This window comes from Scyliorhinus torazame, chromosome 15 (assembly GCF_047496885.1).
Source record: "Scyliorhinus torazame isolate Kashiwa2021f chromosome 15, sScyTor2.1, whole genome shotgun sequence".
NCBI classification, from domain to species: Eukaryota; Metazoa; Chordata; class Chondrichthyes; order Carcharhiniformes; family Scyliorhinidae; genus Scyliorhinus; species Scyliorhinus torazame.
In genome coordinates this window covers 199,460,764-199,479,421 of record NC_092721.1, presented here as the reverse complement: position 1 = coordinate 199,479,421, position 18,658 = coordinate 199,460,764, and the positions used below count along the sequence as shown (strand labels likewise).

Below are 18,658 nucleotides of genomic sequence, written 5' to 3'. Positions count from 1 at the left end.
GATTTGTCCTTTTATGGGGTGCTAAACAAGAAAGGAAGCAGGCTTCAAGATTTCACAAACCCAAAGCAACCCTCGTTCCGGGGGAGACCCCCGACCTGTCCCCCTCCAGCTCAGCCTGAAGCCCTCCAACTCCCAGATCCCTTGTAGGACCCCTTCCCCCATGGCATCTGGCAAGCGGTGGCTGTGCCCCCTGTGTTGTGCCCTTGTGTTCCCTGGAGGTAAGTGGAGAGGGTACTCACCTCCTTGCACCCCCTCAGAGTCTATGGCGCTGGTCCTCGCTTTTAGACACCTGTAGTGAATTGCGCTGGTGGGCGGAGCGGGAGCGTTAGCGGGAGGCAGTGTATTCGACTTGAATTCGGAGAATCCCGCCCCAGGTTCCCGTCCTTTCTGAGAGAGATCGGGGTCACGGCAGCAAGAGCGGGCCGGGAGCATCGGAAACTGTCTAATGCCTGCCGCAAATCCCATTGCGGCCCTCTTCCGGAATCTCCCGACATTGCGCAACGCAACCGGAGAATCGCCCCCCAGAATTACCAGATAAAGGACATCCAGACTTTTGCTGAATCAGAGAAACCAAATAAGGAATAGTCTGACATTTTAAAAATGTATTTATTTTAAAAGCCTTTCAAAGAAAATATAGGACATTGTTTTCACAAAAAACCTTAAAATATTTAAGCCTCCCACGAAAAACTTAAAATTCTAAAGTCTTATAAATATTATTTTTTTCCAGAGTTTTTGAAATTATTTTGTAGCCAGTAATAGAAAATATATGTACAGATTATATATCTACAGTCGCTGCTGGGGCTCTGTGGGAATCCCATTGCCAAGATAGTCGTTCCCAGTGCTCAGGAGCTCGGCAAATGTCTGTTTCTCTGTGAAATTCCACTTCCTGGAACTGGAGAGGGACCTGGAGGCATGTGTGTTTTGCACCCACAGTGATGGAACCAGACTGCATCCCAGAGCCTGCTTGTGCTGGCATTCACCTGCTTCCCTTTCTCCGACCCCACCCGGGTAACTCCGCTGGATTCCTGCACGCCACATTTCCATCTTCTGGCAGTAACTCAAGCAGCTGCCTTCACGGGCGCAGGTCTGCCAGGCGCCCATCGTTTTGTTGCCTTGGTCTCTCTAGCTTCGGGACGAAACCCAACCCCCCAAACCCAAACGTCAGCCGTTCTTAAAACTTGTCAAATCCCAACTACCTTTCTTTTTTAATCTCATGTGAATAAGGGGCTGAGAAAAGGAAAGGGGGAGCAGAGGAACTAAAGCCAGTGGCGCTCCCCCAGGTTCAGGGGAGGCGGGTGGCAGGATCTCACCCAGAAGGACCAAGGTTTTGTCATTACCCCAGCAACCGTGTCCTTTCATGATGGTCTGCCTGTAATTTCCTCCGCTTCAAATCGATTAATCGGTATCTATCCAGTGAAATCCAGCGAGAAACAGGGCCAGGCTTTCGGAGAGAATGTCACTCATGCCGTGCAACACACAGAGGTCGATCATGTTGGCAGAGGCCCAGCTGACAGGCAGCACCTGGATTTTACACAGTCGGAACCATCTGGGTAGGTTAAGTTCGCCTTGCCAATAGTGTTCTTCGTTTCGTCCAACATCCCTGTGCGTCTTTGTAGAGGGGTGTTGGGAGTGGGGTGGGGGTGGGGTGGGGAAATGGGGAGGGGAATGGAATTGGGGGAAGGGGCGGGACGTTCACTTGCAGACGTACCTTTCCACTATCCTCTCACACTTCTTGCACGTCACGTAACAACACCAGTGGTACTTGCAATGGCAACGTTCCACCAGCTTCTCCATGTAAGGGTTGTAGCCCCGACCACAGCACATCAGGGTGCAGCTGTCGCTACCGTTGGATGTTTTGTTGCATTGCCTGGAAGAAGAGAAGGAGGGAGTTAGAATTCAAGGAAGGGGGGGCGAATCAGAAATTGCTACTAGTAAACGATGAAGAACCGTCTTGTTCATCTTGCACCCTGCAATGATTTATTAAAATATAATTTATGAGCTACAGATATCGCTGGGAAAGCCAGCCTTTATTGCTCATCCATACTTGCCCTTGAGACGATGGTGGGGAGCTGCCCCCTTGAATACAACTGGGTGGTTTGCTGGACTTCTTCAGAAGGTAGTGAAGATTCGGAGGGCGGGATTCTCCCTTCTGGGGTCTAAGTCCCCACACCGGTGGGAAAACCGACGCCAACCACTCCGGCGTCAACAGCTCCCGAAAGTGAGGAATTCTCCGAACTTTCGGGGGCTAGGTGGATGCCAGAGGGGTTGGCGCCGCTCCAGCCGGTGCTGAAGGGCTGGCGTGGGTTCGCGCAAATGCGCGGAGCTGTCAACACTGGACGGCCGCTCGGCCCATCAGGGCCCCGAGAATCGCCGGGGGAGGGGGCCGCTGTCAACGGCCCCCGACCGGCGTGCCGGGAATCCCGCCGCCGCCCGAAAAACGGCGGTGGAAAATAGGGCAGCCGGCGTCGGGGAAGGATTCGCACCTCCCCCCCCCCCCCCCCCCCCCCCCCCCCCCCCGGGGATTCCCCAGCCCGGCGAGCTGTCGGAGAATCCCGGCCAGAGACTTTGGCTAAAGTTTTTCCGCTGTTTTCTGCCGGCGAAGGAGGGTCCGAATGACGGGGAAACCCTGTTAGTGGCAGTGGGGCCGGAGGTTCTGGCCAATGATGGCCCACCTCTGCTGCTGTAAGACACGTGGGGGATGTTGGGGTAGAACGCCCCACCCTTTCTCCTGGGTCACCATTCACATAAAGGCCAGGCTGGCGACGGAGAACAGATTCGTAACCAGGTGGGTTTTTGCAACACTGATACGTTCTTGGTGACTATTACTGCTTCTAATTCTAGACCTTTTATTAATTGAATTTAAATTCCACCAGGGATTCAAATCCATAGGCAATTAGGGAAGGCAACTGGAATAGTGGCAGGTACGGGTGAGGCCACATTCAGAATACTTTGTAAAGTTTTGGTTCCCTTATTTAAGGAAAGAAAGGAATGGCAGATGCCGTATAATCTGGATAAATGCGAGGTTATCCACTTTGGCAGAAAAAACAAGAAGACAGACTATTATCTGAATGGCCTTAAATTGGGAGAGGGGAATGTGCAACGAGACCTGGGTGTCCTCGTACACCAGTCTCTGACAGCAAGCACACAGATACAGCAAGCGGTAAAGAAGGCAAATGGTGTGCTGGCCTTCATTGCGAGAGGATTCGAGTACAGGAGCAGGGATGTGTTGCTGCAATTATCCGGGGCCTTGGAGAGGCCACACCTGGAGTAGTGTGGGCAGTTTTGGTCTCCTTCTCTGAGGAAGGATGTTCTTGCTCTCGAGGGAGTGCAGCGAAGGTTTACCAGACTGATTCCAGGGATGGTGGGACTGTCATATGAGGAGACATTGACGAGGTTGGGATTGTTCTCGCTGGAGTTCAGAAGAATGAGGGGCATCTCATAGAGATTATAAAATCCTAACGGAACTAGACAGGGTAGATGCAGGAAGGATGTTCCCGATGGTGGGTGTGTTCAGAACCTGGGGCGGGATTCTCCGACCCCCCCACCGGGTCGGAGAATCGCCGGGGACTGGCGTGAATCCCGCCCCCGCCGGTTGCCGAATTCTCCGGCACTGGATATTCGGCGGGGGCGGGAATCGCGCCGCGCTGGTTGGCGGGCCCTCCCACGGCGATTCTCTGGCCGCGATGGGCCGAAGTCCCGCTGCTGGAATGCCTGTCCCGCCGGCAAGAATCGAACCACCTCTCTTACCGGCGGGACAAGGCTGCGCGGGCAGGCTCCGGGGTCCTGGGGGGGCGCGGGGTGATCTGGCCCCGGGGGGTGCCCCCACGGTGGCCTGGCCCACGATCGGGGCCCACCGATCCGCGGGCGGGCCTGTGCCGTGGGGGCACTCTTTTCCTTCCGCCTCCGCCATGGTCTCCACTATGGCGGAGGCGGAAGAGACCCCTTCCACTGCGCATGCGCGGGGATGCCGTGAGCAGCCGCTGACGCTCCCGCGCATGCGCCGCCCGGCAAAGTCAGTTTCGCGCTAGCTGGCGGGGCATCAAAGGCCTTTCCCGCCAGCTGGCGGGGCGGAAATCAGTCCGGCGCAGGCCTAGCCCCTCAAGGTGAGGGCTCGGCCCCTCAAGATGTGGAGACTTCCGCACCTTTGGGGCGGCGCGATGCCGGACTGATTCTCGCCGTTTTTGGCGCCGGTCGGCGGACATCGCGCCGATTGCAGAGAATCCCGCCCCAGGGGTCACAGTCTGAGGACATGGGGCAGACTATTTAGGACAGAGATGGGGAGAATTTCTTCACCCAGAGAGTGGTCGGCCTGTGGAATTCATTACCACAGGAAGTAGTTGAGTCCAAAACATTGTATGGTTTAAAGTAGCAGTTGGATATAGCACGTGGGGGGAAGGGGACCAAAGGATACGGGGGGAAAGCAAGAACAGGCTCTTGTGTTGGAGGATCAGCATGAATGGCGGAGCGGGCTTGAAGGGCCGAACGGTCTCCTCCTGCTCCTATGTTTCTATGTTTTCTATCATTGGGGCAGTAAGGAGGAGGTTTACTCAGCTGATCCCAGGCATGGAGGGGATGTTCCCGGGCATGGAGGGGATGATCCCGGGCATGGAGGGGATGATCCCGGGCATGGAGGGGATGTTCCCGGGTATGGAGGGGATGATCCCTGGCATGGAGGGGATGTTCCCGGGCATGGAGGGGATGATCCCGGGCATGGAGGGGATGTTCCCGGGCATGGAGGGGATGTTCCCGGGCATGGAGGGGATGATCCCGGGCATGGAGGGGATGATCCCGGGCATGGAGGGGATGTTCCCGGGCATGGAGGGGATGATCCCGGGCATGGAGGGGATGTTCCCGGGCATGGAGGGGATGTTCCCGGGCATGGAGGGGATGATCCCGGGCATGGAGGGGATGATCCCGGGCATGGAGGGGATGATCCCAGGCATGGAGGGGATGATCCCGGGCATGGAGGGGATGATCCCGGGCATGGAGGGGATGATCCCGGGCATGGAGGGGATGTTCCCGGGCATGGAGGGGATGTTCCCGGGCATGGAGGGGATGATCCCGGGCATGGAGGGGATGTTCCCGGGCATGGAGGGGATGTTCCCGGGCATGGAGGGGATGTTCCCGGGCATGGAGGGGATGATCCCGGGCATGGAGGGGATGATCCCAGACATGGAGGGGATGATCCCGGGCATGGAGGGGATGATCCCGGGCATGGAGGGGATGTTCCCGGGCATGGAGGGGATGATCCCGGGCATGGAGGGGATGATCCCAGACATGGAGGGGATGATCCCAGACATGGAGGGGATGATCCCGGGCATGGAGGGGATGATCCCGGGCATGGAGGGGATGTTCCCGGGCATGGAGGGGATGATCCCGGGCATGGAGGGGATGATCCCGGGCATGGAGGGGATGTTCCCGGGCATGGAGGGCTGCCATTTGAGGAAAGACAAACAAGGTTGGGTCTGTACTCCTCGGAGTTCAGAAGAATGGGAAGTGATACGATTGAAACACATACGATTCTTTGAGGGTGAGACAGGGTAAATGTTGGGAAAATGTTGCCACTCATGGGAGGGAGCAGGACCAGAGGGTGTAGTCGCAGGATAAGGGGAGGTGTCCATTTAAGATGGATTTGAGGAAGAATTTCTTCTCTCAGAGAGTGAGAGGTGAATTTTTGGAATTCATCACCCCAGGAAGCTGTGGCGGCTGAGTCCTTGAATATGTTCACGGTTCAGATCGAGAGGTTTATAATCAGTCGGGGAATTAAGGGTTCTGGAGAGCAGGCAGGGAAGTGGACTTAGATTAGCCACAATCTTATTAAATAGCAGATCAGGCTCGAAGGGCTGAATGGCCTCCTCCTGTTCCTATTTCTTCTGGTTTTATGCCCCAGGGCATTAGCCTGGATCTCTGGATGACTAATCTAGTGACATTACCATCTCCACCCCCTCCCCCCCAAGCACCCTCCCAAATTGGGAATATGGTAACATTAGGAACAGCTCATTCAACCCCTCTAACCTGCTCTGACATTTCAATTGAGACTACGGGTGGTCAAGACCACAACTCCAGTTACCCACTGTCACCCCCATGCTCGTTAATGCCCTTGCCCAACAAAATGTATCAATCTCAGTCTTAAACGCTCCAATTGTCCTGCAGCATCCATTAACCTTACAGCGACCAGGGTTCCGAATCTCTCCCAATATTTGCTGTTCCTGGATTCACTCCAAATCGGCCTGGCTCTGATTTTACAGTTCTGGCTCTGTTGTTTCTTCGCCCACCAGAGGAAATAATCTTTCCACGTCTATCCAATCAAATCCGTCTAACATTTTGAACACCTCAATCAGCCTAACACTTAATCTCCTAGATTTAAAGGAATACAAACCAGGATTTATGCAACCTGTCTTTCTAATCTAATCCTTTTATCGCTGAATTATTCATTCTTTTATACTGCATCAGAACTTGCTTTATAAATGACTCCTAACCTGACAAAGGGTTTATTGTTGTGATTGTACTGTTGTGCATATCAACTCCCCGAAACAACGGGAAATCTTCCAGGGCTGTGCAATGTACGCCGATAACCTCACCAAACCTTACTGAACTCAATAAAACTTTTAAAAAACAAAGTACAGTATATGTATGCCATTGAAACATATGTCAGGCTCCACATGCAACCAATAACTCCCTCCTGAACAGCACGGAGTTTAAGAGCCGCGGGGTTATGCTGCAACTGTACATGACCCTGGTGAGACCACATTTGGAGTATTGCGTGCAGTTCTGGTCACCACAGTATAGGAAGGATGTGGAAGCATTGGAAAGGGTGCAGAGGAGATTTACCAGAATGTTGCCTGGTATGGAGGGAAGATCTTATGAGGAAAGGCGGAGGGACTTGAGGCTGTTTTCGTTAGAGAGAAGAAGGTTAAGAGGTGACTTAATTGAGGGTAGGTCTTATGAGGAAAGGTTGAGGGAGCTAGGGCTTTTCTCTTTGGAGCAGAGGAGGATGAGAGGCGACTTAATAGGGGTTTATAAGATAATGAGGGGGATAGATAGAGTGGACGTTCAGAGACTATTTCCTCGGGTGGATGTAGCTGTTACAAGGGGGCATAACTATAAGGTTCAGGGTAGGAGATATAGGAGGGATGTCCGAGGTAGGTTCTTACTCAGAGAGTGGTTAGGGTGTGGACTGGACTGCCTGCTGTGATAGTGGAGTCGGACACTTTAGGAACTTTCAAGCGGTTATTGGATAGGCACATGGAGCACACCAGAATGACAGGGAGCGGGATAGCTTGATCTTGGTTTCGGACAATGCTCAGCACAACATCGAGGGCCGAAGGTCCTGTTCTGTGCTGTACTGTTCTGTGTTCTATGTAACCTGTCAAGATAGGATTGCCAGAGCTCTTAACCTTTTTATGTATTTCTGTAAAATTCCAAGGGTTGGAACAGACGCTGTTGACTCACATGGGTCAACCTGGTTAGGTACTGTCAGTGGGGAGCCTGGGTCTAAACTGCTTTAACCTTTAATGACTGCACCAGTGAAAATCCTTCCAACCGCTCTCCCTTAATGTTCCCTTGGGAAGCAGGAGACAGGAAGAGCCGATATCTCCCAAATCGTCATCTGTAAATCCTTAAAGCAGCTTTCGAGGCCAGAATCATCAGCTCGGCCCTGGGGTTACCCACGAACCAGATCCAGTTTGGACACCAACCAGCCCCTGTTTCACCAGTACAGCTGTTTTGGAGTCTGCTGCATTTCAGGGTTTGAAAGGGCTGAGAGGCTCTTCGGTCAGTGGTGATTCTCAGCCTGTACGGACTAGGTTGGCATCAGGCTCAATTCCCGAGGCCTTTATTCACACAGCAAAGAACAAAGAACAAAGTACAGCACAGGAACAGGCCCTTCGGCCCTCCAAGCCCGTGCCAACCATGCTGCCCGTCTATACTAAAATCTTCTACACTTCCTGGGTCCTCTATTCCCATCCTATTCATGTATTTGTCAAGATGCCCCTTAATCGTCTATCGTCACTGCTTCCACCACCTCCTCCGGCAACGAGTTCCAGGCACCCACTACCCTCTGTGTAAAAAACTTGCCTCGTACATCTCCTCTAAACCTTGCCCTTCGCACCTTAAACCGATGCCCCCTAGTAATTGACCCCTCTACCCTGGGAAAAAGCCTCTTACTATCCACTCTGTCTATGCCCCTCATAATTTTGTAGAAGCTCAGCGAAGGCAACAATAGTGATAGTTTTTGCTTTCTTCCTTCGTGTGACATGGGCATGGCTGGCAAGGCCGTCAGTTATTGCCCATTCGGAGAGAGAAGGTGATTGTTCGCTGCGCTCTTGGGACTGCTGCAGTCAACGTGCTGGCTGTAAGTCACTTTGGGGAAACGTGTATTTCTTTGAGTTTAAAATACTTTTAAAACCTCACCTCTCTTGAACAAGGGTGAATTCACCGTGCTGGGAGGGAGGGAGTTCCAGCCTCAGGGAAGGAACGGAAAATATTTCCAAGTCAGGATGGTGTGAGACTTGGGAGTGGAGCTTGCAGGTGGCGGTGTTCCCATGTGTCTGCTGCCCTAGTCCCGCCCGGCCAAACTAGGGTCTGCAGACTCCAAAAGGGTTTGCAAGACTTCCAGGGGGCCTGACAAATAGTTGTGCATTCCCGCCCAATGGACAGCATTCTTGGTGAACCAGGAGGTGCGAGAAATAGTGCAACAACCAGTGAGTGGTCTGGCAGTCTCCCCTTGGAGGAGCGCTCATGGTGGGAGCACTGAAAGAGGCAGAATGATAGCCAGGGAGTCCCACAGTTACCGAGGCCAGCGGGAGGCTCGGTGTGACTACATCCTTGTTCAAGAGCGATGTTTTAACATACTTTAACCTGAAAGAAAAGGCGCTTTACAGCCAATGAAGCACTCTGGAAGTGTCATCGCTGTTGACACATAGGAAGCAGGGCAGCCATTTTACTCAGAGCAGATACCCACAAACTGCAATGTGACATTGAGCAGATAATCTGTTTTTGCGAGGTTGATTGAGGTATTCAGGCGGTCCATGCTTAATCCACTTGAGGAGTTTTTCAATCTGAAAGATTTGAGAACCTCTGTGCAGTAGAGGTCAAGGGTTTGGCAGGTTCAGTTGAAGAAGTACCTCCCAAAGAAGCCTCTACATTGGTGAGGATCTAATCAATATGGCATTAGGCCTCAGCAGTGTCAGCGAGAGCCACGGTGCGCTCTCACCCCGAGTCACAAGGTTGACGGTTCAAATCCCAGTCAAGGACATGAACTCAAAAAATCTAGGCTGACACTAGTCCAACACTGAGGGACTGGCATACCGAAGGGAGTGCCGTACCGAGGGAGTGCCGTACCGAGGGAATGCTGTACCGAGGGAGTGCCGTACCGAGGGAGTGCCGTACCGAGGGAGTGCTGTACCGAGGGAGTGCCGTACCGAGGGAGTGCCGTACCGAGGGAATGCTGTACCGAGGGAGTGCCGTACCGAGGGAATGCCGTACCGAGGGAGTGCCGTACCGAGGGAATGCTGTACCGAGGGAATGCTGTACCGAGGGAGTGTCATACCGAGGGAATGCTGTACTGAGGGAGTGCCGTACCAAGGGAGTGCCGTACCGAGGGAATGCTGCACTGAGGGAGTGCCGTACCAAGGGAATGCTGGACCGAAGGAATGCCGTACCGAAGGAATGTCGTATGGAGGGAGTGCTGTGCCGAGGGAGTGCCGTACCAAGGGGATGCCGTACTGAGGGAATGCTGTACCGAGGGAGTGCCGTACCGAGGGAATGCTGTACCGAGGGAGTGCTGTACCAAGGGAATGCTGTACCGAGGGAGTGCCGTACCGAGGGAATGCATTACTGAGGGAGTGCCGTACCAAGGGAATTCTGACCCGAGGGAGTGCCGTACCGAGGGATTGCCGTGCCAAGGGAATGCCGTATGGAGGGTGTGCTCTACCGAGGGAATGCCTTACCGAGGGAGTGCCCTACCGAGGGAGTGCCGTACCGAAGGAGTAGCCGTACCGAGGGAATGCCTTACCGAGGGAGTGACGTACCGAGGGAGTGCCATACTGAGGGAGTGCCGTACCGAAGGAATGCCGTACCGGATGAAAGCCGTACTGAGGGAGTGCCGTACTGAGGGAATGCGGTAGGGAGGGAGTGCCGTACCGAGGGAATGCGATACCGAGGGTGTGCTGTACGGAGAGAGTGGCGTACCAAGGGAGTGCCGCACCAAGGGAGTGCCATTCAGAGGGTGTGCCATATGGAGGGAGTGCCGTACGGAGGGAGTGCCATACCGAGGGTGTGCCGGATGGAGGGAGTGCCATACCGATGGGTGGCCGTACCGAGAGATTGCCATACCGAGGGAATGTCTTACTGAGTGAGTGCTGTACGGAGGGGCTGCCGTATAGAGGGAGTGCCGTACTGAGGGAATGTCTTACTGAGGGAGTGCAGTACCGAGGGAATGCCATACCGAGGGTGTGCCGTACGGAGTGAGTGCCGTACCGAGGGAATGCTGTACCGAGGGAATGCCGTACCGAGGGAGTGCTGTACCGAGTGAGTGCCGTACCACGGGAATGCCGTACCGAGGGAGTGCCATAACGAGGGCGTGCTGTACTGAGGGAGTGCCGTACCGAGCGGGTGCCGTACGAAGCGAGTGCCGCACCGAGGGTTTGCCGTACGGAGGGAATGCCGTACCGAGGGAGAGCCATACCGAGGGAATGCCGAACGGAGGGAGTGCCATACCGAGGGAGTGCCATACCGAGGGAGTGCCGTACAAAGGGAATGCCATAGAGAGGGAGTGCCGTACCGAGGGTGTGCCGTACGGAGGGAGTGCCATACGGAGGGAATGTTGTACCGAGGGAATGCTGTACAGAGGGAATGCCGTACAGAGGGAGTGCAGTACCGAGGGCGTGCCGTACCGAGGGAGTGCCTTACCGAGAGAATGCCGTACCGAAGGCATGCCGTGCGGAGAGTGTGCCTTACCGAGGGAGTGCCATACGAGTGCCTGTCCGCGTGGAGTTTGCACATTCTCCCCGTGTCTGCGTGGGTTTCGCCCCCACAACCCAAAGATGTGCAGGCTAGGTGGATTGGCCACGCTAAATTGCCCCTTAATTGGAAAAAATGAATGAGCTATTCTAAATTTATTGAAAAAAATAATCACTGCACTTCAAATGTACTTCAGTGGCCGGAATGGGCTTCAGTGGCCGGAATGGGCTTCAGTGGTCAGTGACCATGAAAGGCACTATGTAAACTCAAGTTCTTTTTCTGATAATTTGCCTGTCTGTAGGCCCAGGTGTCATTAATACAGGCATTAAATCATCCGGGAGATCAGGGGCACTATTCAACAGCCTTGTCACGCCGCCTTGGCGTGGGAAAGAGGCTGGTAAACCTGGCCAGAGGCCTCTCGCGCGATTCGCGATGCTCGAAACATCTCGCAAGACATGGCGATCTGGACCTCGCCCTTGCTGGGCACTGCCAGCCTGGAGCCTTGACAGTGCCAGCTGGGCACTCTGACAGTGCCAAGGTTCCCAGGTGCCAGGTTGCCCATCAGTCGCATCTGGGGGGGTGCCTTACCCATACGAAGTTGGGTGAAAGGGGGATTGAGAATCCCGGAAGAGGTAAATTGGGTGAAATGGGGGATGGGGGGGGGGGGGGGAATAGAGGTCGCAGTGGGGGTGCTGAGGTATGGGGGTTGAAAGACCAGGCCTGCCTTTAAAAATGGTACCCTGATCCACGAGGTTCCTCTACAAGGCCAAAAGAAAGGTGCTCTTGAATAGCGGGGTCTGCAGGTGACGAGAAAAAAAACCCTAAATGCACCCAAAACCAGACATGGACGGCGGTTTCTTCGGCCGCGCCTGCCCGGCGACCGGACATTCCTGCATGAGGTCAACGGACCTTTACGCGGTCAGCGACCCGTCCGTGGCGAGGCCGAAGACCCCAGCCCAGAATTTCTTTTGTTGAATCGCGCCCCAGATCTGACAACGTCTGGTTCACAAAATGACTTTTTAATAAAAATCTTTATTGCCACAAGTAGGCTGACATTAACACTGCTGTGAAGTTACTGTGAAAGGCCCCCGGTCGCCACATCCCGACGCCTGTTCGGGTGCACTGAGGGAGAATTCAGAATGTTCGATTCACCCAACAAGCACGTCTTTCGGGACTTGTGGGAGGGAACCGGAGCACCCGGAGGCAACCCACGCAGACACGGGGAGAACGTGCAAACTCCGCACAGACAGCGAGCCAAGCCGGGAATCGAAACTGGATCCCTGGAGCTGTGAAGCAACAGTGCTAACCACTGTGCTGCCCCTCATTCTGGAAAAGGAAAAAGAGGAACTGAGCGATCTGGTTTGATCCGTTGATACAGTGGACAGTAACTGAAGGGGTCAGGGAGCACGAGGTCAAATCTCACCGTGGTACTTTTGAGAGTTTTAATTTAGTTTAAAAAGCAGATATAGGGGCATCAATAAAAGCGACACTGAAGCTGTCAGATTGTCAGGAAAACGTTACTGGTTCACTAACATCCTTTAGGGACAGGAACCTGTTGTCCCGCACTTGGTCCAGTCTACATATGCCTCCAGTCCCACCCCAACATGGTTGTCCCAGCTGCCCTCCGAGGTGGCCTCGCAAGTCACTCAGTCACATCAAATCACTCCCTTTCAGAAGAACTAGCCACCATCTCAGGGCAACTAAGGATGAGCAGCCTTGCCAATGACACCCACATCTCAAAGTTGGCTCTACATCCTAGACGGTGGTTTGATCCACCTTTAAATGGTCACGTGCACCCTTTATAGATCTGGGGCACATGGCAGGCCTCAACCAACTGAGCAACGCAACGTTGAAAATGTCATCCAGGTGCAGAGCGAGCGACAACATATCTGGAAGGCAAAGCCTAAAAAACATTCAACAGGTTGGGTAACCTCTGCAGAGAGAAGGGGAGGCTGTTACCAAGTGGAGCGGGGCGGGGGGGGGGTTTAGTAATTGGTGGTATCTTCCAGTTCTTTCCACAGGTGTTGCCTGACCAGTTGCACATTCCAGTAGCACTGGTTCGTGCCTAAGGTTCCCAAGCGTTTTTGCAATTTTTCCCCACTGAGATCATTGGAGAATGGTCAAACTGCGACCGAACTTCAATCTCACAATCTGAATCCTGGGTTTGAAATCTTAATTAAGTTTTGTCTAAAATATATGCTTTGCAAAAGCATTTTCTATTGTGTTTTTAGTCTCGGTTGAGTTCCTGAATGATATATATGCATATGAATATTTGCAAATTGGCAAGTTATCCCAATGGCTGGTGGAGATCCCACACAGTGCAGAACGTGCCTTGGCAAAGAGTCGGTATGTTAATTGGCCTTTGATTCTCATTAGGACTGGTACCCCTCGGGATGCAGGAGGTGTCGTCTGATAACTGAGTAGTTTAAAAACAACAGGACCCCTTCCCTCTCCCCCCAACCTTGTAACTTGGCACGGGTTGCTGCTGATAACAGATATGAAGATTCCAAAAAGCATCTTGCTGTTCCAAGAGTGAGGCAGAGGCACACAGAGAGGTGATGATCAGGTCTCAGAACTTGACTGGGCCGCTAAGGGCTGTGCAAGTGGCTCGCTGTTTTAACTGTGTGAGAATTGTTAGCGCTCTGGTCTATGAGTCAGTTCAGGTCTCACCCAGAGGGTTGAGTACATAATCCAGGCTGACATAAAACCATAAGACATAGGAGCAGAATTAGGCCACTCGGCCCATCGAATGTGCACCGCCATTCAATCATGGCTGATATTTTTCTCATCCCCATTCTCCTGCCTTCCCCCCATAACCCCTGATCCCCTTATTGATCAAAAACCTATCTATCTCTGTCTTAAAGAGACTCAGTGATTTGGCCTCCACAACCTTCTGCGGCAAAGAGTTCCACAGACACACCACCCTCTGGCTGAAGAAATTCCTCCTCATCTCGGTTTTAAAGGATCGGCCCTTTAGTCTGAGATTGTTTCCTCTGGTTCTAGTTTTTCCTACAAATGGAAACATCCTCTCCACATCCACTCTATCCAGGGCTCGCAGTATCCTGTAAGTTTCAATCAGATCCTCCCTCATCCTTCTAAACTCCAACCTCATCCTTCTAAACTCCAACGTGCACAGACCCAGAGTCCTCAACCGTTCCTCATACGACAAGCTCTTCATTCCAGGGATCATTCTTGTGAACCTCCTCTGGACCCTTTCCAAGACCAGCACATCCTTCCTTAGATACGGGGCCCAAAACTGCTCACAATACTCCAAATGGGGTCTGACCAGAACATTATACAGCCTCAGAAATACATCCCTGGTCTTGTATTCTCGCCCTCTCGACATGAATGGTAACATTGCATTTGCCTTCCTAACTGCCGACTGAACCTTAAGAGCATAGTGAACAAGGACTCCCAAGTCCCTTTGTGCTTCTGATTTCCTAAGCATCTTCTCATTTAGAAAATAGTCTATGCTTCCATTTCTCCTTCCAAAGTGCATAACCTCACACTTTTCCATATTGTATTCCATCTGCCACCTCTTTGCCCACTCTCCTAGCCTGTCCAAGTCCTTCTGCAGCCCTCCTGCTTCCCCAATACTACCTGTCCCTCCACAGATCTTTGTATCATCTGCAAACTTAGCAACAGTGCCTTCAGTTCCTTCTTCCAGATCGTTAATGTACATTGTGCCGGTTTTGTGGAAGTGCTGCACTGTTACAGGCACTGTCCTTCAGATTACACATTGAACTGAGATCCCATCTACCCCCTCAGCTGGACTCAAATGATTCTGTGACTGCTATTTCAGAGAGGAGTTTCCCCCCCCCCTGGTGTTCCAGCCAATCATTGATCCTCAACCAACTTCACAAAAACACGTTATCTGGTCACTGTGATTTGCTGGAGTGTTCTGTGTGTAAATAGGTTGCTGTGTTTCCTGAATTATAACAGTGACTACCCTTCAAAACTACTTCCTTGACTGAAAAGCACTTTGGGATGGTCTACAGTTATGAAACGTGCTGTAGAAACGCAGGTTCATTCTTATCAAAAAGTGCTGGCCTGGCAGCATCTGTGGAGAGAAAAAGAGAGTGAACGTTTGGAGTCATATTGGACTCGAAACGTTAACTCTGTTTCTCTCTCTGCACAGACGCTGCCAGACCTGCGAAGTTTACCCAGCACTTTCTGTTTTTATTTCAGATTTCCAGTACCTGCAGTATTTTGCTTTCATTTCACCCTTACCCAAGTTCATTCAAGCCTACACTTGCTTTGCCTTTTGTTCCATGACTTTTGTTATTTCATCTCTTTCGCTCTCTAATCTATCCTCCTCCTCCCCCTCCCTCCCTCCTTTCAAGAGCATAAATCATTGCCACCCTCTTTCGGCTCCAAAGAAGAATCATATTCCACTCAATCCGTTAACTTGCTCCGCAGACGCTGCCAGACCCGTTGCATTTTCCCAACACGTCCTGTTCTTATTTCAGATTTCCAGCATCTGCACTATTTTGCCGTGATTCATTCCCATTCGGACTGTTTTACTTCCGAGGCAATTTAGCAGGGTAGTTTAACCCAGAAACACCCCTTCCTCAATAGGCAACGTGAATTTAAAATGTTTGGCTCCAGACCCTAGAACCAGTTGGTTATGATCCACGACATCTAACCGTGCACCATGATTAGAAGCCATTAACGACTTAACAATAGGCCATTAATGGGGCACTCCTTCTCCCTTTTCCACAAACTTTATGCATTTACTAATTTGCCATAACAGATTTAGCTCATTGAATCGTCCTGACTCTATTGACCGATTCTGATCATTAATCAATCTGCCTCCAATTACAACACGTCATTGCTTGTGCCATTGCTGTCATTGTGATTGGGCAGCACGGTAGCACTGTGGCTTCACAGCTCCGGGGTCCCAGGTTCGGTTCCCCGCTGGGTCAGCGTCTGTGCGGAGTCTGCACGTTCTCCCCGTGTCTGCGTGGGTTTTCTCCGGGTGCTCCGGTTTCCTCCCACAGCCCAAATACGTGCAGGTTAGGTGGATTGGCCATGGTAAATTGCCCTTAGTGCCCAAAAAGGTTAGGAGGAGTTATTGGGTTTGGGGGATAGGGTGGAAGGGAGGGCTTAAGTGGGTCGGTGCAGACTCGAAGGGCCGAATGGCCTCCTTCTGCACTCTATGTTCTATGTTATCTATGTCTATGTTAACCACAATGGGCATTGCTGTCTGAGATAACTACTTATATCATACAGCACCTTTAACATGGCAAAATGCCCCAGAGCATTTCACTCGTAGGATCAATCAGTCAAAGACTTGACACCAAGTTACAGGAGGGAGCTATTAGGACAAGTGACCAAGTGTTTGATCAAAGTGATAGAGAGAGAATCTTCAATGAGAAGAGACAGAGGTGGCAAAGTGGGAAGATTTAAGGAGCGAACTCGAGAGCATTTAATAGTAATATTATTGTCACAAGTAGGCTTACATTAACACTGCAATGAAGTTACTGTGAAGAGCCCCTAGTCGCCACACTCCGGCGCCTGTTCAGGGACACAAAGGGAGAATTCAGAATGTCCAAATTATCCAACGACGTCTTTCGGGACTTGTGGGAGGAAACCGGAGCACCCGCAGCAAACCCACGCAGACTCGGGCAGAATGTGCAGACTCCGCACAGACAATGACCCAAGCTGTGAAGCAACAATGCTAACCACTATGCTACCGTGGCTGATTGCACAGCCTCCAATAGTGTGGAGCTATAAAATCAGGCCACCTCAACAGGCAGGAATTGGAGGTGTCCAGAGATTGTGACGGGTTGTGGAACAGGAAGAGGTTACAGAGGGAGAGAGGAGTGGGAACACTTATGGAGAGAATTGAAAAGTGCAAAGTGAGGCAGAAACAGGAGGAGGTAGTATCGGGAAGCAGAAAAGTGAATTTTTTGTACGTTAGCGACAACACCCATTGACCTGGAAGTTCGATTCAGTCATTTTGCTTTCTCTTCTTAGAAAAAGGAACAGGGTATTCATTGACACATTGAAAAGTCTCTCTTTAATCACTATTTTCCCTTCTGAAAGGCTTTAATTAAAATGTCACTATCAATGAGTGATTTAACAAGTATTAGGTATCATTGTGATATTATTGCCCAGTCACAAAAGGTTGCTAATGACCTCTCCACAGCTCGTCAGTTAATGCAAACCACCTTCTCTCAAACCAGTTCTTCCTGTCCCCAATGTTTCCCTCGCTCCTATTCACTGAACTTACATACAATTTACAGCACATTCAGGACATGTGTCCCAAATAGGATTTGCCCCAACAAGTCTACGGTGGTGTTTGTGCTCGACAGGAGCCTCCTCCCAACCTTCATCGCCTCACTCTACCCTTCATCGCCTCATTCTACCCTTCTTCGCCTCACTCTACCCCTTCTTCGCCTCACTCTACCCTTCTTCGCCTCACTCTACCCTTCTTCGCCTCACTCTACCCTTCTTCGCCTCACTCTACCCTTCATGGCCTCACTCTACCCTTCTTCGCCTCATTCTACCCTTCTTCGCCTCATTCTACCCTTCCTCACCTCACTCTACCCTTCTTCGCCTCACTCTACCCTTCATCGCCTCACTCTACCCTTCTTCGCCTCACTCTACCCCTTCTACCCCTCACTCTACCCTTCTTTGCCTCACTCTACCCCTTCTTCCCCTCACTCTACCCTTCTTCGCCTCACTCTACCCTTCTTCGCCTCACTCTACCCCTTCTTCCCCTCACTCTACCCTTCTTCGCCTCACTCTACCCTTCTTCGCCTCACTCTACCCCTTCTTCGCTTCACTCTACCCCTTCTACCCCTCACTCGACCCCTTCTTTGCCTCACTCTACCCTTCTTCTCCTCACTCTACCCCTCCGTCACCTCACTCTACCCTTTTTCACCTCACTCTATCCTTCATCGCCTCACTCTACCCTTCATCGCCTCATTCTACCCTTCTTCGCCTCACTCTACCCCTTCTTCGCCTCACTCTACCCTTCTTCGCCTCACTCTACCCTTCTTCGCCTCACTCTACCCTTCTTCGCCTCACTCTACCCTTCATGGCCTCACTCTACCCTTCTTCGCCTCATTCTACCCTTCTTCGCCTCATTCTACCCTTCCTCACCTCACTCTACCCTTCTTCGCCTCACTCTACCCCTTCTACCCCTCACTCTATCCCTTCTTTGCCTCACTCTACCCTTCTTTGCCTCACTCTACCCCTTCTTCCCCTCACTCTACCCTTCTTCGCCTCACTCTACCCTTCTTCTCCTCACTCTACCCCTCCGTCACCTCACTCTACCCTTTTTCACCTCACTCTACCCTTCTTCTCCTCACTCTACCCCTCCGTCACCTCACTCTACCCTTTTTCACCTCACTCTATCCTTCATCGCCTCACTCTACCCTTCATCGCCTCATTCTACCCTTCTTCGCCTCACTCTACCCCTTCTTCGCCTCACTCTACCCTTCTTCGCCTCACTCTACCCTTCTTCGCCTCACTCTACCCTTCTTCGCCTCACTCTACCCTTCATGGCCTCACTCTACCCTTCTTCGCCTCATTCTACCCTTCTTCGCCTCATTCTACCCTTCATCGCCTCACTCTACCCTTCTTCGCCTCACTCTACCCCTTCTACCCCTCACTCTATCCCTTCTTTGCCTCACTCTACCCTTCTTTGCCTCACTCTACCCCTTCTTCCCCTCACTCTACCCTTCTT

At 52.1% G+C, this 18,658-nt stretch overlaps 1 protein-coding gene across 3 annotated transcripts in view; it reads right to left on the bottom strand.

Moving 5' to 3' along the window:
• Positions 1–587: 587 nt before the first annotated feature.
• wnt11 (wingless-type MMTV integration site family, member 11) overlaps positions 588–18,658 on the bottom strand; it is a 78,324-nt gene continuing 60,253 nt past the window's right edge. For all 3 annotated transcript variants that reach the window (XM_072477413.1, XM_072477414.1, XM_072477415.1), the window contains one exon: positions 588–1,867. In XM_072477413.1, coding sequence (XP_072333514.1) covers positions 1,693–1,867 — 175 coding nt within the window. In that variant the 3' untranslated portion in view covers positions 588–1,692. The remainder of the gene's footprint in view (positions 1,868–18,658) is intronic.